At 42.4% G+C, this 22396-nt stretch overlaps 1 protein-coding gene across 2 annotated transcripts in view; it reads left to right on the top strand.

Annotated features, from left to right (window-relative positions):
* Nucleotides 1-22396, top strand: part of CABLES1 (Cdk5 and Abl enzyme substrate 1) — a 70402-nt gene that overhangs the window by 17433 nt on the left and 30573 nt on the right. For both annotated transcript variants that reach the window (XM_030505930.1, XM_030505922.1), the window contains exons 2-3: nucleotides 17448-17519; nucleotides 19993-20085. In XM_030505930.1, the coding sequence (XP_030361790.1) occupies nucleotides 17448-17519; nucleotides 19993-20085 (165 nt within the window). The remainder of the gene's footprint in view (nucleotides 1-17447; nucleotides 17520-19992; nucleotides 20086-22396) is intronic.

The following is a 22396-nucleotide window of genomic DNA, read 5'->3' as shown; positions in this document are numbered from 1 at the left end:
CTTATGGTAGCCTTTCAGTACCTGCAAGAAAGATGGAGAGGGACTTTTTACAAGGTAATGTAGTAAGAGGACAAGGGGGAATGGCTTTAAACTGAAAGAGGAGGGAGATTGAAATTAGATATTAGGAAGAAGTTCTTCCCTGTGAGGGCACTGGTTGCCCAGAGAAGCTGTGGCTGCCCCATCCCTGGCAGTGTTCAAGACCAGGTTGGACGGGGCTTGGAGCAACCTGGTCTAGTGGAAGGCATCCCTGCCTGTGGCTGGGGGTTGGAACTGGGTGGTCCTTAAGGTCCCTTCCAGCCCAAACCGTTCTATGATTCTATGATCAGTAATGCAGTATCTGTGTTTACAGGAGGAGATGTAGAGAGATGCAAGGGAAACTAAGCATCCTTCTGACTGTTCAACTTTGTTCTCACATCCTCACCCCTCAAGTGGTATCTGTAGGAAGAGTCTGGGTATGGAGACCCGCTTTGTCCTCTTCTCCCAGAAATCTGTGATACCAAACTCAGTCAGGAGGGACTTCTGATTTAACTTTTATATTACTACTGATGTTTCTTCCTGCAAGGCAGTTGCCTCCTGTTTCCAAAATGCCTTTCACCTGTGGACGTGGCCCAGTGGCAGCGTTGCCTGTTTCAACAAAACCAGCCGTCTGCTCTGGGGCATGCTTAATCCCCAACAAGCTGTTAACCTGTCATGAGACAGGGTGTCACCTCCTGCTAGACTAAGATGTTCAAATCCAGCTTGGAGCATTTTCAGAATTAACCTGTTTTGCATGAATATGGGTTTCATAATGGTGTTTTGTGGTTGCACCAGCGGTGATGCCTGCGAGTAGCTCATCACTGGCTCTTGATGAAACTAGTCTCAACAGCAGCCACTCACTTGGATTACTGTGGCTGCAGGGCTGACTGCTACCCACAATCCTGTCTTTGGGGTATGAAGCCAACCATGAAGTGTCTGAGTAAAATACCTGTGTTTGGATGACCTAACAGTTTTTGGCAATAACAGAACTACTGGCAATGGCAAAAGTACGTTGAAAACCAAGAAGTGGCACTGTAAAATTGTCACAGTTCATAATTTGGGATGGGACAGAGAGCTGCCCCTTGTATTTGTGACCCTTATTTTTAAGAATTTGTCTCCAATTGTTGCTATAGTCTGTAAATTGAAACAAGGTCATATCTCTTCCCAGATACTCATGGCCAACTTTACAAAATACTTTGAAATTCATTGGGTTTTTTTTACTTTCCTATCCTCTGCTGGCTTGCCTGACAGCAGTGGCAGAATCCCTCCTGCTCCTCCTGTGGTTACAGCCTGGAAGTAGCTGCTGAAAATGCTGCTAGAGAATAAAAGTGAGGAGTAATAGAGAACAGCATTGCAACCCTTCATATGTTATCTATGATGCCTAACAGAGCTGCTCTAATAGAAGAGATTTATTCTCCGCTGTCCTTGTGTTAGGGGGGCACACGCCTACAAGCAAGAAAAAAAAATGGATAAGTGAATATTAATAAAATCTGGCATTAATTATGAGCAGACTCTGGGAGAATTGGGTTGCATTTTCGGTGGATTTAAATATAACTTTGCTTATGCAATCCTGTTAAGCATTGTTGCAGTATGTCACTGCATGTTCATTATATTTGCTGTATAAAGATTACGACTTTGGGAGGGGGGTGTTAAAGTTCTAGTGGTGGTTGCTGTCTTTCTTGTGGTCACAACAGCAAGCTGTTAAATGTGGAGAAGAGGGGGAAGCTGTGGGTAAGCCAGATTTCCCATCTGCCTGGAAACACAACCTTTAATGCTGTTAAGCCAAACCAGAAGAAACTCAGAAAGGTGACATGTTCGCACAGTGGGGAGTACTTTTTTACCTGAGTATGAGTCTTTTATATATAGATGAATATACACATGTATGTATAATAAGATTTTTTCTTATAATATCAAAGTGGAACATTGTCTTCAGGCCACAAAATCTGAGATTTTTTTATTTTGCTGAGAATAGTGCCTAACATGAAAATAGATTTTTTTTTTCCTTTATTTGTAGTTGAGTCAAAACCCTGCACCCAGCAACTGTCGGTGCCCCTGCCCCCCAGTGTGGGAGTCCATGTTTCTGATTGCTGGAGCTGCTTGGCATTTTCAGCCTGAAAATTTTGCCCTTAGAGACGTCTTGCATTTTTTTGTTTGCTGATACGAACCTTAATGTGTCCCTTTGGTCTCCTTGTTTCTGTTAGCAGAATTCTGATGGAAAGCACGTCTGCCTTTGCTCACAGCATTTGTGCACTGGGGTATGGCCATTGGGGTTGATATGCAGCCACCGTTCTGCATTATATGTTGTTCACACCAAGCAGCGCTTGCTTCAACAAGTCATTTGCTGACCTCAGTTAAAACGATGGCTGCAGCCTGGTAGCTCTAATTGGGCACAAGGCACCTGGTGTAAAGTGATTAAATATAAAAAACGTTATGACTAGTTATTGTACAACTGGCTTGAAACCACTGTATAATGATGGTACGTTTGCCATCAGATTAGGTCATGAAGCAGCTTTACTGCAGCTTGGAAAAATTAGGATCAAAAATAGTACTCTGATTAAAACTTGAGCTTTTGAAAGCTCTTCAGAGAAGAAAGATGTGTGAATGCAGATGTATGGTAGAAATTAAATAGTCTGGATATGCACAGTTCTTGAATTTAAAGAGCGTAATTGATTGAACCACTGTGCTAGCTCATTTCTCACAGCCACCCTGTCTTAACAAAATTAAATGAACCATCAGAATGATCTGGGAATAAGTTGCCTAAAATACAATCCATAATGGGTCAGTGTATTAACATAGAGAATTTAAGAGTTTCTGTGGACATGCATTTGTTCTGCATGTAGCAGTATCAGCCTGCAGAAGCGGTTGTCTTGTTTTAGATTTATGAATTCCTCCCACGTTTAAAAAAATATTTCATACACTTTATCACACATTTATCAGCAGTAAAATAATTTATCTTTTAAACAACATTTGCTTTCTGATATCATGGGGAATTGGTCTCCTCCTCCTCTGCCCAGCAGTGTGATTCCATCAGCCTCAGGGCAGCCTGTGAGTCCCTTACATCCTGCCAGGCAGTTTTTAGACACCAGGAAAAAAAAAAAGAATAATATTTGAACTGATAAAGAAGAATAACAGGTTCTCATTTTGCTGCTGTAATGTGCTTTCTTTTGTTTGCATCAAGCAGAAAAGCTGCTGGAGCTGTGCTATTGGGTACCGAAAGACTGAATCTCATCAGTATTGGCCACAGGCCTATTGGGCATCTCTATCTGTCAAGCTTGAAGGAGCCAGCCTAAACCTGCTCCTTGTGACTGTTTTAGATGCCCAGTAACTAGCTGAGTTGAAAGTGAGACCTGTAGCTACGGTAGAGGAAGGCTTGGGGACACACAGGAGCAATGGGAGCCTCTGAGGATGCAGCAACAGCAAGTCTGTTACTGTGATTTGGGGATCGTTTGGGGCTGATCCCATTGAAGACAGCAGTTGTTTTCGTCCCTCACAAAACCCAGTCGAAGCTGATCATTGTTTCTGGTTTTTGGTTTGGGGATTTTTCCCCCACTTGTGTGCTGGTTAGTAGAATCGATTCCCATGATTGGTTGGTGTGGGGAGTGGGTAGGTGGCTGAAGCAGCACGGTGCCTTTTTGTCACAGCATACGCTTATTAGCATAAAGGAGACTGCTTTAAACCAATTATGAAGCTGTAGTTCGCAGGACGTCTGTGTGGGGGTTGACCTTTGCTTCGTTTAATCTTATGCTGGTGTCAGGATGTTGAGGACAGTTTCTCTGCACATCAGCCCTCCAGCTGTGGACTACTCTGCATGTAAGGTGCCAGAGTTTGACAAGTTCTAATGGTGTTCACTTTTTAAAACCTCATCCCCATCTTAGACAAAATTCATGCAGTGTGGGTTGGTGCCTGTTTAACTGATGTCTGTTTACACCTGCCCCAAGCCCATGTTTGTATATTAAAAGTAATGCTGTGTTGAAGTAGGCGTTGGCCTGTTGTTTATGACATGAATGCGATTTCTGGTACCAATAAAGGGTCATGATCATGGTGAATCCAGTTGCCACCTGGTCGCTCTGCAGCAGCTCCATTAGCCTGGACAGCTACAAGGCATTTGCTCAGTCTTGGAGAGGAGTGAGGAGCAGAGAATTATGGGAGAACATAAGAGCAACTAATGAGACAAATAAGCAGTGTCAAATATGATGTACCCCAAGCTCAAATATGAGATGTCCCAAGCTCAGAGGTTAGAAGAAGCCTCCTGTCTATTCGGAAAGTTGCCACATGCTTGGTTGGGAAGCAGCAGAAATGCTCCTGGTGATGAGAATGGTTCTGGCTAGCTGGGGCAGTCAAATTCCCTTGCCTGTTTATCAAGTGTTCTGGGCCCAAAAGGCTGACAGAGAGTGCTTCCTGATCAGCATGATAAATGGAATTTTGCATGATAATTATGTTTACAGCAGGACAGATGTACTAATAACACGTTCTCTAAAGACTTCAAATGAGCTATAAAACAACCAAATCTCTGCTGAAAATGCTGGCAGCAGTAGTATTAATTGTGTAAGTTACAGCTGGTAATTGTCTTGTTTCATTTGAATGAGGCAGTCAGCTATTAATGGCTTGTGCTCTGTAGTACCAAAACAGCAGACTGCACCAAATTTGTCAGTCTAGATAATATAGTTATATATTAGCAATGCATCCTAGTGGACAAACTCTAGTGGCTAGGGAAGGGAAGAAGTGTTACAGTTAATTTCTAATGCTGTTTCATCTTTTCTATCAAAATACTTGCTTATATGCCTTCAGGAAGAGAACTGATTTTTCTTATCTACAAATTGTTTGATGTAAGACAATGCCTGCAGTAAAAAAACAAGCTCTCTTTGTGGTTGCTGTGAATCGAAATGGAACATGACTAATTAGCAGTCTTGTTCCACTTATCTTTTCCACACTGGTGATATGAATTAATATCTTACCCTTGTTTTTATGTGTAGGAAGGATCCCGCTGTTCTTCAAATCTGTTACAGAGCATGCAAAAGTGTGCAAGTGCATAGATACATATATATATTATAGATGTGACCTGAAAATCTGTTAGAATGAGCTATCAAGCCTAATTTTTAGAGTAGCAGTAAAACAAAGTCCAAATTGGTGATCGTACTAGATAATGTGCCACGTTTACAGTTAAATAAAGATCTTGTAGGTAACTAAACAAATTTAAAGCCCTGCTGGTCCAAATTGAATTACTTTTTTGTGACATCCTAATTCATTTGCATTCCCAAAGCATGTTTGTTTCATCTGCTGTAAGTTGAGCTGCCGATAATATCCCAGAGGAGCATGTTTCTAGCAGTCCTAACCCACATCAGTGCTCTGGCTGATTAATCTGTAAATCCTTCGAAATTTCTCTCCCATGCTGTTACATCAAAGCATCCACGAGTAAAACATGTGATCAGAATCCTGAATATGTTCCCATAGCATGAGAAGGACTCTTTGTGTGTTTCATTAGGCAATATTTTGTGATCTTTTTGTGGGGAAAGAGGCAGTTGACTTTCTAAAGAGTGCAGGATGTATTCCTATTCCTTGGTTAGCAAAAGAGAGCTGATGGCCTGGAAAAACTGCGTGGAGATGCTCCGTAAAAATTGTCCTTGGTTCCTTATAACCTTTCATCAACTTAATTCATTGCTAATGAGCTGCAAGTTCATTGCAATTCATTGCAGAGCTTTGAAATTTCTACTGAGTCAGACGACAAAGTGCCTTGTTTTATGTTATCAAGAAAAAACGATTGATTGATGGAGGACTAGGCAATAGTGCAACTCCAAAAAAAGTCTTGGGCCCCTGTCTTTAAAGGGTGCTGGTGGAAGTGCAGGAATTTTGAGAAAGGAAAGGAAGGGGGAGACAAGAAAACCAGAAAATGTTTGTTAGCTTACATCTGTATAGGTTTCTGCTCATCCTGGGGAAATGGTAATGTGATTCATTCATTCTAGGCAGATAGGCAGAGCCTAAAATATCAAATATATCCATTTTTGCATTGGCTTAGTATTTTTGTTTTCTCAAACTGCCTAAGAAGTGCATGTATATAAACAAATGAAACACCAACCAGGCTCTCAGCTAAAAAAGAGCTAAATAATTTTTGCATGTATAGTCATGGCATTTGCCATGCAAAGGTCTGTTACTCTGCCTAAGGTTGTACTTAGCATAGTTACAGTTGTAACTACAATACTACTGCCAGACCCTGGAAATCGTTCAGACTAAGTCAGGGTATGGCACCTCAGCTTTGAGAGGACCGACTGCATTAGCTCAGGTTCCTGTGTTAGGTGTTTCTCCAGTCTGGTGCTGTCATTTGCTCCTGTGTTTCCCAGGCATTTGGAGATAGGCACCTCAGGCAGCCAGCTTTGACTGCTAGGAAGATTTGGAAATGTTGAGTAGTGTCTTACACCCTTCTGAATGCTTTGTTAATAAAGCTTATGGCAATCCTTTTTGACGAAGGGGAGGTCTATCATCAAACACGGAACTCTGGAAGCCATCCCTGCCTCTGCTAAGCCTTGGAAGCAGAGGAGGGAGATCCGCTAGCAACTGCAACTTTACTGTTATTTTTAGAGTTTGTGCCCCCAGCTCCTATATGTATAGGCCCCCATCTGAAGTAATGTACAGGGTATATAAGCTCACCATAAGCAGCTTAACATTTGTGTTAACCATTTGTTTGTGATGAGAAGAGCTGGATAACTCCCTGACTTCCGGTAAGGTCAAGGTGTGAACCTGTTCTCAGTTAATCATCTCTACCAGAAGATAGGTTGCAACTGTATTATTAATGGTTGCTTTATCTATTTGTTTTCTTAAATGCACTGCAGATTAGATCAGGTCAAGGGCTCAAGAAACATTTGAAGTGGGTCACTGTGACATTCGGAGTAGGTCAACCAACCTCTTCCCTTCTTCCTTGCATAATATGAATGCAACATATGTTTTGGGTGTGCTGGGGAGAGACTGAACATGCCAGGAATCATCACTGGAGTTACTTGGTGCAGTAATCAGCGTGCTTTAAGAGGGCAGCCTGGGCTGCTGCCTTTGGTTCTTCTGGCACAGCATGGCTCTGTGTGGACATAGTGCACACAGCACTGACAAGGGTGAACCAAGGCAGGGAAGCTTGCCAAGCATGTAAACGTGAAATCTGGATCTTATGCTGCCTTCTAATAATGCTCGTCTTAAACCAGCCCTCTGAATTGCACTTTTTTGGCCAAATTTGTCTCTGTGAGATGCTTTTGGTTGCTCAAGTATCAGTAGACCCAGTCTAGCAGAGTGCTCTGGCAGCCTTCCTCACTTGTGGTGTGTTGATGAATCTGTTTTTAGGATAAAACAGAATAAATATTTCAGATCCAAGGGACCTGCAATGATCATGTAGTCCAACTGCTTGACCACTTCAGGGCTGACCAAAAGTTAAAGCATGTTGTTAAGGGCATTGTCCAAAATTCTTGGATTTCCTCCCCCCAAACTGATTGAAATCTAGTATCTCAGTTCTGGGTATTGGCTGGCCAGTCAACTAGTTAGCACCCAGAAGAATTCAGTTCTCTAATAAACAAGTAATTTACTAAGTAGAAGACTGCTCAGATTACCAGAATAAGCAGTATTTCTGTACATCTGATAGCCCAGCACTTTGACAGTATGTGGGGAATATAAAGGGCCATAAATCTGGGACCCTTTCACGTCTTCACATCCAGCTGTTTCTGGGGTGGCAGAGCAGTACTTATTCTGTGAGTGAGTGAGTGAGTGGTAACGGTGCGCTTGGAAGAGGCTGTTTGCAGTAGAGAGGAGGGGAGATGCTTTCTTGGCCTCCGGCCTGTGCCGGTTGCAGTGTACGCTCCTGGGGAAGTATTGATCCTGGGAGAGGCAGTTCCCCAGCCTGCAGATGTAGGTTGCATTTGCCAAGCCAGTGAAAAGCTCATTCGGGTGACTGCTGCCTACTCCCTGTTGTGAAAGAAAACAGGTGGGGAGGCTTCTTGGCGAGCTTCTCTAAATAGTGGATGCTACTGTATCACCATACGTCAACAGTAAGCAAATGATACAGCTGCAGAACCACATGTTACCAGTATTAAGGGGGCCTACAAGGATGCTGGAGAGGGACTCTTCATCTGGGGCTGTAGCGATAGGACAAGGGGTAATGGGTTTAAACTTAAACAGAGAAGTTCAGGTTAGATATAAGGAAGAAGTTCTTTACTGTGAGGGTGGTGAGGCACTGGAACAGGCTGCCCAAAGAAGTGATAAATGCTCCATCCCTGACGGTGTTCAAGGCCGGGTTGGACAGAGCCTTGAGTGACATGGTTTGGTGTGAGGTGTCCCTGCCCATGGCAGGGGGGTTGGAACTAGATGATCTTAAGGTCCTTTCCAACCCAAATCATTCCATGATTAACGTAGTATGGATCATGTTATGACATGTTGCAAATATGTTTTTAAGTAAAGCATAAGCAAATGCAAATTTAAGTAAATACATCTTTCTTTACTCAAATATCTTTGGCATTAAACTGTCTGTGTGTGGACTAACAGGCAAGAAGGCATTAATCCCTGTGGATGTAATAATATTTAAAATTATGGCACTGGACCATCTTGCATTATCCCAGATATCCAAAAGTATACTCAGTATTAGATATCTAAGCTATCCAATATTTGATTTCTCTGAACCATATGAATTGGCTTGGGCTTTAGCAATGCATGGCCAGGGAAAGGAGGGCATTGATTCTTGGGTGTGTAATGGGATGGTGGGAAAAGTGCCTGATTCCAAGGAAATTTGTAGCACATGTGCCCAGAACTAAATCCAAAGTGTGCATCAGCAAACAGTCTGATTGCCACCATCTGTGCCAGCAATCATATCTCATGCATGAAATGCCTCATGCTAGCTTTCGCTTGTTTGGTTTGGTATTTGTGTCCTGCTCACATAGGGGACTTTATTTTTTCCATCAAAAGAACTTTATCCAAGCAATTCACAGTGTCTAGGATACATTTTTTTAAACAATGAGGTTTATCAAGCGACTGTTCAGATCTCTTCTAAGTCTAATGTTAAGATGTGGGAGTATGTTTTCCCAGATAGAACATGTGCATCTGGCGGCAAGATGGGGGTGTGAGGTTGGGCTGTAGGTAATCTAAGAAATACTACAGATGAAATAAAGTAAAACAAACAGGAAAAGGCAGCAGTTTTAATTGCATAGTCATGTATGCAGGCTAGAATTTAAGTCCTTTTTTCAGATGACTTAGCAGTGCATGTGTGTCATGGTATCTACGGCATACAGCCTTGACTTGCAAGTGAGTTTCTTACTTAATTCCAGAACTTCGGCTGCTCTGAAGTACAACATCATGAGATTTGATAAAGACTGGTCTTGCAGTGTGTCTTACTCAAGTACTTGGTTTACGTGTTGGATTCTTCCTTTATTTTCCTAGGAATAGGTATCCTTTGGATGCAACTTTTAAGGAACAACGTTAACTTTTGGACAGACCTAAATATTAATCATTTTATAACGCACAGAGTTTGTCAGGCAGAAATGACACATGAAGAATCTGTTAGATTAATGTTGATCAGGCAAAGGCTATTATGGTGTGGGATTTACTGTAGATAAAGGACATAAAGATGGAGAATTTGTATGTTCTTTACAGCGTTATTGTATCTACTTTGGCAAGCATCCTTGTTTTCTTAAGGACAGATGATTAATCTTGTTTGCTCCTTTGCGCTAGATTTGAGTGTCTTTAATTAAGCTGATGCCCATTGCTGTTATACTGTGATAATATGTGTTAGGTTATGAGGTAATGGCTGTTCTCAGAAATGTAGCAGTGGCAGTGTGCGGGCATACTCAAAATAAATCACTGCGCACAAGCCTTCTGAAAGCTATCACATTGCTGCAGAGTCAGTAAAGTGAAGGCAGTGAATCTGTAAATCACTGGTTACAGATAATAGAGGATGTAGATTTTAGGCCCTTCATAATCTGTGGAAGTTCTGCTGTCTTTAGATGAATCTTACTGAACTGCAGCTGTAGCTCCTCATTATGGCTTGGGTAGAGCCAGCAGCAAGAGGATTGGGTGCAGAGGCAGCTGCCTGCAGATGGAAGATGGTGGGTTTCAAACAAGATTTATCTTTGGTGAATTGGGAATCCAGCTGGGGAAGGTAAAAATGAAAGGGCCTCCAGAATCAGTAACATGTGGTGATTGCTCTTCCAATCTCCCTAGACTCAACCCCATTTTTTACCCCGCACTAGAGATTTCATATCAATGCCTGATTTTGAATGCATTTCCTCCCAGAATCATGTCTTCTAGCAAGACTAGTAATTAATAAATCAAGATGAATTGTGCAAGATGCTAAAAAAGCCCCCAAAACTAGTTCCACCATACCTTCTGTTTTTCTGTGCACATGCATATACACGTTCACACGATACAAATGTTTTGTCTTCGCCATGGTGGTGCTCCTGGTTTTATATTTGATATAACCAGACCCAGGTGGTCCCTCTGGGACATTCAGGCAGAGCTGTGCTAGAATTTTGTGGGCTGTTTCAAGGATCATGTGTGTAAAGCTACATAATAATTTGTGAACAAAGTATTATGTTACATTGCCACACTATGAAAGAAAGGTCAGCAGGATACTTCAGTATTGTCATGATGATTTCTAAGGTTTGAAGGTCTCTCTCCTTGCAGTACGCATCCCAAGAGGAGCAGGTTGTTGGGGGTCCTGCTAGCTCAGGATTTCTGTGTCGAAGACTTTCCTTCAGAGCCCAGTGCAGAAGGCTGTGGTCTTAAACCGCGTTTGCATCCTGCCTGCACATAGGTGACAGCTAAATGGAGGTCCCTTGGTGTATGCTCTCTGTGTATTTGGGTTGGGCTGCTGAATTAACAAGATAACCCATTTTCGGCATGCGCTAGATGCTTTTAACTCCTGTTGTGGGCAGCCTTGCCAATACGCTTTGCAGCTTCGAAGTGCTAAATGGAGTCTGATGTTCTTTGCAGAGACTGGCTCTGCTGCATAATTATGATAGCATGCAATTAAAACCTGCTTTATATCAGTTTGGGTAGCTCCTGGAAACTCTGTTTCCCGTAATAATTTGTAATAGTCTCAGGGTTTGTTTTTCCTGTGTTTGTCTTCCTGTGATATTGGCAAAACATAGGAAGAAAATGAGCTGGGACATAGGAATCCCAGTAGAAACTTCAGAGGGAGGGCGAGAGGTGACTCATTAGTGGGTCTTTCATCTGGGTTCATGCTGGGTCTTGAAGTCAGGGGTCAGGAAGTGAATGGGGATTTGTACACAGCTGATGTCTTGTATAATATTTCAGAAGAGCGTATTAATTGACGGCAGCTTAGCCTGGAAGCTTGGACAGAGGCATTCAGCTGTCAGGATGAGGAGGAGCCAGAGAGAAGTGGCTTTTAGGTTTCCCCAGGGGGATGAAGGGGCTGGGGTTGCTGGGAACAGGGCATTGCCTGTGTCTGCTGCCTACCTGCTCCCCTGGCCCAGGAGAGCCAGCAGCTGCGATTCTGTTTGTGCCCAAATTCTAATGCCAAGGGAGTTAGGGAGGAGAATGGTACATGTACCTTATTCGAAACTTGGACTTGCTTGGAAGATGTGTTTGTGGCCAGCACGTGCTGAAGGAACTGAAATACTGAACAGCCAGGGTTTGTTGTGGACTGTAGACCAAAACTGTGTTTATATATATATATATATATAATCATAGAATCAGCTAGATTGGAAAAGACCTTTGAGATCATCAAGTCCAACCATTACCCCAGGACTGCCAAGTCCACCACTAAACCATGTATATAAATTTACTTGTAAAATGTAATACATATATTGACTTTAGACTTTTTTTTTTTTCCCCATTCTAGCACCTAGAAGCCTGATCTTAAATCTCATTGCATACTCTCCTTGTTTTACCGTTCAAACTGTTTTGGTGCTGGAGGGAACAACATGAAGCAAATGAAAAAAACCAGCCCTAGGGTTGCTGTTCCCTTAGGGGTAGGAACAAGGCGATTCTCTGCCTCGTTTGACCTGTGGGAGCCTCATATCCAAGGCATGTTCTGGTAAATCCCCAGGGAGTGTTTGCAGAGGACTAGGTTGGCTTTTGGGCAACAGTAGGTTGGCTTTTGGGCAAGAGCTCCTCTTTGAGTCTAGACGCTACACCTTTCAGAAGGGTTGATGGATGGTAGAGGGAAACCCTCCACTTACACCTCTAGGCAAGTCTTGGAGTATCCTTATCTCATTCTCCATTGCTACAAGTCTTATAATGGCTTGCTTTCCACTCCCCTTGTGTACATACTTAAGGTGGTCTTCCTGTGTGTAGGTTACATCTTTTGTGATGAAGGTACAGTAAAAATAAGGAATTCAGCATTTTCCAAGTGCCAAGCAATCTTGTGCTTCTCTGATGCTCCCAAGCCACAATATTAGAAACGTGGTTGTGACCAGAAGGTAATAACCCTGATGTTTCTGCCCCTTTTGTTGATGCACATTCATTTTCCCTGGCCAGCTGAAGAGAGGAGGTGGTCCAGTGGGCACGTGAACTACCAACAGTCTTCAGCTGCTGAAACGTCTTTGCCCTCCCAAGTTCTCCCATCAGTGTTAACTCAGTCAGCAGATGTTCAGATGGTTAGCACTCATGTGTCCCATCATCACTGCATCTCCGAAGGGATGCAGTTGTCCCAAACAAAGTGGAGAAGCTTGTCCTGAGGGATTCTTTTGTTCTGGGAGCCAGTGGCACCTATGCTACTGGCTTCAGCCATTGTAAGTTTGTAATCTTAACAGAAGCAGAGGAGACCTACACCCACAGCTTTCGCAAAAATTAGGTGTATTTAAAATGCAGCCTTTCTTCCTGGCTTTGTAGCTGTGCTAGAAAGTCATTACACATGGATTTATTTTTCCTTATCTCTGGGATTATCATCGGCTTCCTTTCTGAATGAATGAATTTATCCAGTGTTCCAATTACAGCTTCATTTTTTGATCACCTCCTGTCTGAGGGGCTTAAGATTTTGTATGCTTTTTTGTATGCACGTTTTATATGTGCATAATTGAGCTGAGTATTTTGCAGCAATAGACAGTGAAAATAGTTTTCCACCCATTGATGGACTGGTTACGGTGAATCTTTTTGCAGTCTACTCACTTTGGCAATTTGCTGGTTTGGTTACAGACCTCCTTTATTTTATTTGTCCTTGTGTTTTACTTTATTTTTTGCCATTAAGCCACATATTAATCTGACTTTGGAGAAGGAAAATGGAGGTTTTAAGAAACTGCCAAAGAGATTCAGACAGCTGGTCAAAAATAAATCCAGTATGCAGACAGGGTGATGAATATCTCAGAAAATAGCCACTTAAAAGACCAGGGCATCAAATATCTCTTTAGTCTCTTTCTTTAAACTGGGCTTGGAATTTGATTGTTGGGTATTGGTTATTTCTGGGCTTATGTAACAATTACACAGGGAACAGGGAGGAAACAACAAAAAAAATTTAGGTAGATGTTTAAGGGAAAGTGGTATTACATGATTTTAAAACAAAAAAAAAGTCCTTAAGTTGCGTGAGACTGCAACTGACAATGTCCTGCAGGGGCTGGTGGTCATTAGAACTAGGGGGTCATCATCTTTCCAGAGCTGAACTGCTTTCTTCTGTGTGCATGGGGGTTTGGGGAGAGAGGGATGAGTTTGGTATACGTGGGATGTAGTAGTTAAACTAGGAGGAGCTTTTTTAAGGCTTTCTGTGAACTAGGAGAAATTAACATTTTTACATGTAGAAATGTAAAATAACATTTTACATTGTTATTAAGGGCAGTTGTATCTTAGTGTGTGTTAACTGGCTGACATTTACTTTGCACAAGTTTTAAAACATTTTATATTGAAAATGCATCAGCCTGCAGACTTATCCCAAAGCCTGAATCCTGTATGATTCACATAGTGCTATTTTTCTTTTGGTCTGTGTATACTCTTCCTTAATAATAGAAGGATTTTCCACCAACTGTTATTGAAATAGGACATTTTTAATTATAAAGTAAGTATCGACACGGCTTTATGTAACAATGATGGTCGTGTGTGATATAAACCACTTTATTTCAGTGCACGTGTCTACATATACCAGCTGCTGGAGCACATGAATCAATTTTTGAAAAATAACCCTTTTAGAAGCTGTATAGACAAGCCCTGACTGCTTGCCTGAGGAAAGATGATAAATTAATCTAAATATTAAACACCAGTTGAGGCGATTAATTTTTAATAAAGACAATGAAAAACTGGTTTTGCTTGTATTCCCTGGAATATGCTTTCAAAAGCTTCACTTTTCCAGAATTGTTTTTCCTCTGTGTGTGGCACAGGATGTGACTTGGTTTGCAGCAGGTAGGTTCATTAGCTGGCATTTCTGGTATAATATCCAGCTGTGGAAAGCTTATAAAATATTGGTATTTAGGTCATCTTAATTAGGCCTCAAAATACAGATTGAAGATAAATGGAATAATTGCACATAATTCATTGCGGCTGAGCTTCTTCAGTGAAAAGAGGGTGCAGGAAGTATGAACTGATTTCAGCAGAGTTGTTGCAGATCTCCCTCACCGGTGCTCCTGTGGTTATGCAAGGAGCCGAACCGGTTAAAACTAATGATTTTGGGAAGAGGTGAAAGATTTGGCAGGTTTCAGGTGGGTTGAATGCTGGACTTGATATCCTTGCTCTCAGGATGCCGGCATAGGGAGGGGATTGGCCTGGGGCAGCCGCCCTTTATATCACTGCAGGCTTCTGTGTGACCCGTGCTTCTTCATTGCTGGTGATTTTTTTTGGGGGGGGGGGGAGAGGGGACGGGACAGGTATCTGCTTTCATCCTTCCTGGATGAATTTATCCAGAGTCATGCTTATGTTCACACTAGGTTGAAAGGGAGTATCAGTGCTCCTATCCTGTATTTGAGTGAGCAAAGAGCTTCTCCCCTTCTCTGTGCAGACTCACTTGCCATGTTAGGACCCCAGAATACTGCGAAATCACTAGTGGTGAAAACCAGTGTGAGCTCCAGTGCCAAGAGGGGTGGCAGCAATTCTTATCCAGCCTGTGTTGCATTCAGAGTTAGCAAGCAAAAACCAGGAGGCAGCATCCCTGGTTCTGGGTTTAAGCAGTTGAGACCAGTGAGGGAAGCCAGAGGAATCTGAAGTCACCAGGCAACTGGATGACCAGCTGATGAAATGCAGGTGTGTGTTTTTCAGCCAGTAGTAACAGATGCAAATGTAGGATGTTGAAACCCATCTCTGCCAAGCCATTGGCAATGAAATTGAGGATGGTGCGTAACTTTGGATGAGGAGACACTTAGAGGAGGGTTGCAGTGGTGGCTGGAATATGCATCTGGTGTTGTACAAGCGCCTTAATGGCATTTACAGGTAATACTGTGTGACTAGTATGATAAATTTAATACAAAGAAGGTGGCATAGTTGTACTGTTGTTTATCTCCCTTTGACTAACAACATACCAAGTATGCTTTTGGTGGTGTAACACCACAAGATGGGAGGGTACCATCATTTAAGTGTGTTATTAAGCTAATGACATATAAAGAGGTACTAAAAAGCAACAGCAATCATCTGCTACATCAGTGGTGCTTCCAACTTTTGTTTATAGGCCAATGTAACTGAAAATGGAGGGGGAGCTCCTCCTGATCTGGATTTCTCCCTGTAAGAGCATGTCTGTGTCCTGTGACTGTTAATGTAGCTGAGGGAGCACTCGTGGGTGCAGGAGACAGATATTTGGTCTCTTCTTCCTTGTCCATCCCAGCAAGTTCAGCACACCCTGAAACGCAAGCTTTATTTTTTTCTTAGCATTTTGAAGGTGTATCCTGTCTTGCACCATATCTAAAATTCTAGTTTAGACAAAGCCTGAGGGATTTGGGTTTGCATATTTTCCTAAGAGGATTACGTTTCACACTTAGTTGCTCTATAAATTGAGGGGTTTTTTTATGATTTTCTAAGTACATGAAAAGCCGCATACACGTTCAGACTGTCCTGAAATGTGTTGTCTGGGGGTTAGTGATGGAAATCTGGTGTTTGAACTAGTAGTAAACTGAATTACTGAGCCTCAGGGCTCAGTAAAAACATTTTGGTAATCAGATTTGCATCACGGCTGCAGGAACAGTTGTAGCAGCACAACTGGAGTGGCTAGCAAATTGCAAGAGGGATTAGAAACTGCTTATACTGGCATCACAGAAAGCAATTTAATGTGAAAATACAGCCCTGGAATAAATCAGTGAGCACCCTTGAAAGCATAGGCGTGCTCATAACACACTGAGATTCTGGAAACTCTTTACTTGCAGATGAAGGCAGTAAGGCAGCTTGGTGGGAAGGATAATTGGGTAATAATTATTAAAATAATTGATATATACATATAAATTATAATATTTTATTAATAGGTAATTGGGGAAAAATAGTGGTAGTCTATGAAGACTTATCATTTAAGTTCATACTCATAAAATCACTGGTGAGGTATGTATACCTCAGCAAAGGCCCCTAGGAGTAATGGGTGCTGACACTCCTTGTGCTAGCTGGGTGCTGTGGCATGGTCCCTTCAAGTCTGCTGGCTCTCACATCCACTGATGGAGTCATTTTGATGATTGCTAGCTTAATTTTTGATTATGTAGGCTGTATCTTACACATTTGTTTTTTGTATTTACGGTGGCTTTTGGAGGGCTGGGTGCAGCTCCTCATTTTGTGCTGCCATTGGGGTGTTTGGAGGTTGTGCAGCAGCAATTGCTGTTAAAGCCAAGCCTGTTCCAGGGCTTCTTCCCTGCCCTTTTTCTGAACAGTCAGAAAACTTGAAATACTAAGAATTCCTTACTTCATTTCACTGCAGATGGAGGAGGGATCTGGCTCAGCCATAGAAAACTGATTAAAACGGGACTAAACTCATCTGTGCCGCTCGGAGGGATGGTCAGAGCTCCCTTTGAAACTGCAGGCTTGTGCCCAGTGCTGCTGGCTCTGTCATCTTTTATCTCTCTTCAGTCACTCCTCACAGGAGTGATGAGATGGATATCACTGAGAAGCGAGTGGCATTTATATGGTAAAAAGGGCAGAGGGCAAAGAGAACTGTCCCCTGTGGCAGTGCAAATGACAGGCAGTCTCTGTAGCTCTATGTCTTCGTTATTTTATCAAAGAACTGTACTCGTAGCATTGCAGGCTATACCACAGCAAATGTGGGACTGGTGGTAGGTTGGTGTTAAACCCTTGAAGGAAGGAAAATCTGAAAGCACAAACTGAGGAGGAGCTGTTGGGAAGTTTCAACCTCTCATTTGCTGTAGAAGCTTGTATGGAGTAAGTTTGCTTTGGTTGGCACCAAATAAATTTAGTGAGATAAGCAGAATGGATCAACATTTATTAATATCCAAAGGTATGGCTTAGCTAGTGAACGGCGATTTGTGAGCTTTACTGAAGAACAGCTCTGAGGACTTCCTCATGCCCTCTAACCAGCCGTGATGTTTTGTGTTCTGTTTTCTCTGCAGACGTCGGCTGATCTCCCAGCGATCTTCTCTGGAGACTCTGGAGGACATCGAGGAAAATGCCCCACTGCGGAGGTCTTTTTATTCACTTTCTCTCTGGTTACTTGTCTGTAAGGCACATGCATGGACAGGCTTGCTGTCTGTTCCCATGTCGAAAAGTAGCTGGGTGTTTGCATTAAGATGTTCTTCATAGTGGGCAAAGGTATTGAAACCTCACACACCCTGCAGGGTGGTAGGTGACATAAATTACACATTCCTTGGCTTTAGGTTATTAAATAAAAAGTCAGTATTTAAATAAAATGTGAGGAAAGTCAGATTCAAGTGATAGAAAAGTTTAGTTGTTGCTAATATGACTAGCCTCTAATGTAAGTAGTAATTTTTAACAAGTGAGTACATCTGGTTTGATAAGTAAGCTTCTGAAGGCTAGTATTTTTTGTATTCTTATTTTTTATGGATTTTTATCATTCCTTCTCTCAGCACATGCAGTCTTGTTTCAGTAACCAGCATTACTGTCTTTGCGTGTTGGCTGGTATGTTTGTAACTGCCACCTCACTAATTATCCTTATTATATCAGCAGTTTCAGTGCGGTTTTATTTCTGCATCCAGGAGACCACAGCTTCTATGGGGACTGCAGTAATTAGTCTAGGGAATGCTCTGGGGTGATGGGAAATGAAGCAACTGCTTAACAGTTCAGAAGCAGGCTGATCAGTAATCTGACCAGTGCGTGGTATGCTTCCAGGTCAGCTGTTTGGCAAGGGGGCAGCTGAATTTTCAATGTCTCTTTATCTTGGGACCTGTAATTCAGCTGGTTTAGATCAGTGTTTAGCCTATGGCATTGTTTATCCACATGCAGATCGGCTGTCTCTTCCCCACCTCAAAGCAAAGACTTAATAGCAGAGGCTGTACCAACAGGCCTATTACCAAGGCTTGATTATTTTTACAAAGCTTACCATTGAATGCTTACCAGCATATTATGAAGCATCCTCATAAATTATTCAAACACGTATAATTGGCAAAAGATACAAACAGAGTGTGGTTTGCGAGGCAGTATTTTTACTTGCTAATTTGTAGAATTGGTGGTGGATCCTCTCTCTTGACAGTATTTTCCCATGAAGAAGCTAACAAGGCTAATTGCAAACAGAGAGTGGGGGAATCTCAAGGATTTTACTAGCAGGAGGAAGGTAGAAATGGCCAAGTGAAGTGTGCCTGTGCAGCATGATGGCATTTGGTACAACAGGGACTGGCAGTCCCTGGTGGCTTGGGACCAGTGGTCTGTGGTTTCAGTCAAACAAAAGGACCTCTTGGGCTTGGGAAGCTGGTAAACTCTGCCTGTGCATAGGAGATGATGGGAAAAGTAGGTTAGGGAGGCTCAATACAGAGGGACTGCGCTGGTCCCGTGCACTGGTAGTGCATTTGATACATGCTTTTTTGAGGATTGCTTGTACTTTGTAAAGAAAGAAGAAATTCTTCACTGTGAGGGTGCTGAGGCCCTGGCACAGGTTGCCCAGAGAAGCTGTGGCTGCCCCATCCCTGGCAGTGTTCAAGGCCAGGTTGGATGGGGCTTGGAGCAATGTGGTCTAGTGGAAGGTGTCCTTGCCCGTGGCAGGGGTTTGGAATTAGATGATCTTTAAGGTCCCTTCCAACCCAAACCATCCTATGGTTCTATGCTTTCCCTTAGCTCCCATGGAGGATGCAGCAGCCCCAGCCACACAGAGCGCAGTTACCTCCAGTGTCTGTGTGCCATGCTGTGCCTTTTAACAAAACAGCGTGGAGATGAAACAGAGAAAGTGTTCACATGTGCTGTGGTTTCAGCTGATTAAAAAGAGCAAGGCTGGAAGGGGGTGGGGAATATTGCTGTTTGTCTCATCTCTCCTCCCTCTGGCTATTTCTTTCTGTAACTGCAATTTTAAAAGTACGTTCAGATGTAAAATAGATTTAAGGATTAATGCTAAGAAGAATGATATTTTTTTCCTGAGGTAGTTTATTTCATTTTCAGTTGGTTTGTATGCTGTCAGGAACGTGAAAATTAATATTTAGAGTTCAAAGCAAATAGGAATTATCCTTTCAAATTAGAGATTTTAAATCTTTCTAAAATTAAAAGAAGAAAGAAGTTTCCTCAGTACTCCTTTACCAATAACTGAGGAGGATGGGACACAAAAGTTTGGGGGTTGGTGTGAATGGGAAAATCGCATATTTACCAGGTTTTGGTTTAATTTGTTTTTTCCTTTGAAAGCTTTGGCGAAGCTGTCACAGCAGATTACAGGAAGTTTTATTTTACTCAGATTTTTTTATGATGTGTTTTTTTGCGTGAAGGGAGGGGGTTGGTGCCTTTTCTTATTATTATTTCAAATATCTTTTTTTTATTTGAGCTGTCACGTTTCCAGACTTATTGTCTTTATTGTTCTTGCCTATTCCTAACACAGGGTGACTTGAATCAGTTGTCTCGTCTTTCCTTCCTGCCTTTGTGTAGACTTCTTGGCCGTACAGCAGGGAACTGAGCACTTTTTTTTCCTCCCTCCCCTCTCCCTCCAACTGATATATTTTTCAGATGTCGGACACTCTCAGGATCACCCAGACCAAAGAACTTTAAGAAGGTTCATTTTATCAAGAACATGCGGCAGCACGATACCAGAAATGGCAGGTACTGTGCATGCAAAGGCTGCTTCTGCAAAGGCGATCCATGGGGCGTGAGGGAAAGGGCAGGGTCAGCATCCCTGTGCAAGAGCACAGTGTGCCAATGCCACTTATCACATGCATAGTAATAGCCTTTAAAATAGTCCATGAAGGTGCAGGCTGCAGTGCACGCTTCCTTGAGTGAAGCACGAGTCAATGGAAGTGCTAGCCCATAGAATTTGAAGACCTGTGTCCTTAATACAAATAAGCCATATAAGAGGAAAATCTGTGGTGCTGTTGGAGTGAATTAGGCATAATTTGCTTGCATTTCTTCAAGAGTAGTGCTAAGTGTGAGAGGGGCGTATGGCCAAACCTGCCGGGAACAAGTTTAGCAATGGCTGAATGATATTTCAACATCTATCAGTTGGATACTGGTTGGTAAATGCACAGCTGGGGATGGTTGTGGCAAGGTGAGGAGTGGGATCCATGTCTTCAGGGCAGGCTCAGGCAGAGGGGCTTCCTTGGGATGTGTGAGGGGTGCACTCTGAGCTGGGATGTGCACTACCCAGACTGCTGCCATAGGCACTGTCTGACCTGGCTGTACAGCAGTGGTCAGACAGAACTTCCCTTACTGCAGAGGCATGGTGCCTGTTGTGATGTTCCCATCAGCAAAATAGGTTCTTTATTGCAGTATCATCCAGCTCAGAAGTGAAACTAGCTCCTCCCTGCTTATAAAAAAGACAGCTGCCCTCTCTGGTGTTTTTCCCTGTGCGCTTCATGATTTTATTCTTGCCCTTCCAAACCTGAATAGGTTCGAAATAGGCTACCTGAATAGGTTGCTTAGAGACCACATATATTCCCACTGAGAGTTGACCCTTGCATGTGCCTGTTCTCATAAAACTGCAGTGGGTGAGAGCCATGTGCATTGCTGTGGACTGACTTGTGCACATAGCCTATGGTTTCCATCAAATGTGGAACCAGGTCAATAGAAATTCTGATGTTACATTGAACCACAGGTTTTATGAGTTGAATTCTGGTAGGTGTTACATGGCTCAAGCAAAATTTTCCTCATGCTTTTTCTCATGCATACAATTAAATACAGTGAAAGGTAGTAATCAACAGAAATATTGCAGAAAGTGGCTCCGAGGGATAGCAGCTTTTTAGAAACAGCTTTTGTAGCAAACAAACGCATGAAGAACTGTTGACTATTGTCTACCTAGCAGCTGATTATTGTCTTTACAACAAATACATGTGGAATCAAACACTGAAAAGCAAACCTCTAATTTTAGTCTGTTTTGTGCATAAATAGATGTGTGCTCTGGGAATGTCATACAGCAAAAAATACTTATTCATAAGGTATTATGCAAATTCCACAGATAACGAGTGCTTTCTGAGATGGGTAGATAAAATACATGCATAAATTTGATAGAAATATTACCTGTGAAAAAATGAATAAATATTTGATTTATAAACTGTTTTCTCCATCTTTTGAAAAAAAAAATATTCGTAGGATATTTGCAGCATTTTATCTTAATTCATGGATCAGTCATTACATCTGACAATATAACCGAGTATTTTTCTTGCTAAGAAAACAGTGAATAAGTAAGCTGTTATTCAGCTGGCTTGTCTTCATCAGCACACTTTTCCAGAATATTCCCATAATCATAATAAAGATCTCTTTATCTGGACCACAGACACAGTAAGAATAAGGTATACAGTTTTGAAAATGCTTTTTGTCCTATGGACAATGAACCACAGCGATATTAGCTAAAAATAAAATGCAAAGTCAACGCTTTGTGTTGCCTCTATGGCCAGCTCAGTCTAGCAGTAAGCAGTCTGAGCTCATACCCTCTTTTTGTGAGGGGTCTGGATGCTGTTGCAGTCACTGAAGTTAGTGGGAAAGTAATAGGCATTGGATCTGCTTTATGTGTTCATCATAAAATCAGCAGTTTCTGAGTACATTGACACCTTTAAAGTTGGTGTCCTCCCCAGTTCCCTGTGACAAAGAGGAGTGCAGGTATTGCAGTAGATAGAAAACCGTCCTGGGGCTCCTTCCCATGCCCAGGACCTCATCCCAGGTGGCTCACGCATAACTGTGCAGGATGCGGGTGCTGAACCAAGCTGGAGTCAGGCTCTCTGTGAAACCTCTGACCCTTCTGTCACAGCTTTTCACATAACTCGAGGAACCCAATTTTGAAATCATCTACACAGAATATATTTGTGAGTGGTGAATTCGATAGCTGGGCTTTAAAATGGCTAGCACTTTCAGTAGTTGTTTCGCTGGCTTGTGACTGTGCCACAGCAAACTGCAGTGTGGATGGTAGTTCAGGGCTCCTTTC

This window comes from Strigops habroptila, chromosome 1 (genome assembly GCF_004027225.2).
Source record: "Strigops habroptila isolate Jane chromosome 1, bStrHab1.2.pri, whole genome shotgun sequence".
Taxonomy (NCBI): Eukaryota; Metazoa; Chordata; class Aves; order Psittaciformes; family Psittacidae; genus Strigops; species Strigops habroptila.
The sequence above is the reverse complement of the archived record's forward strand: the minus strand, read 5'-3'. Positions and strand labels throughout refer to the sequence as shown.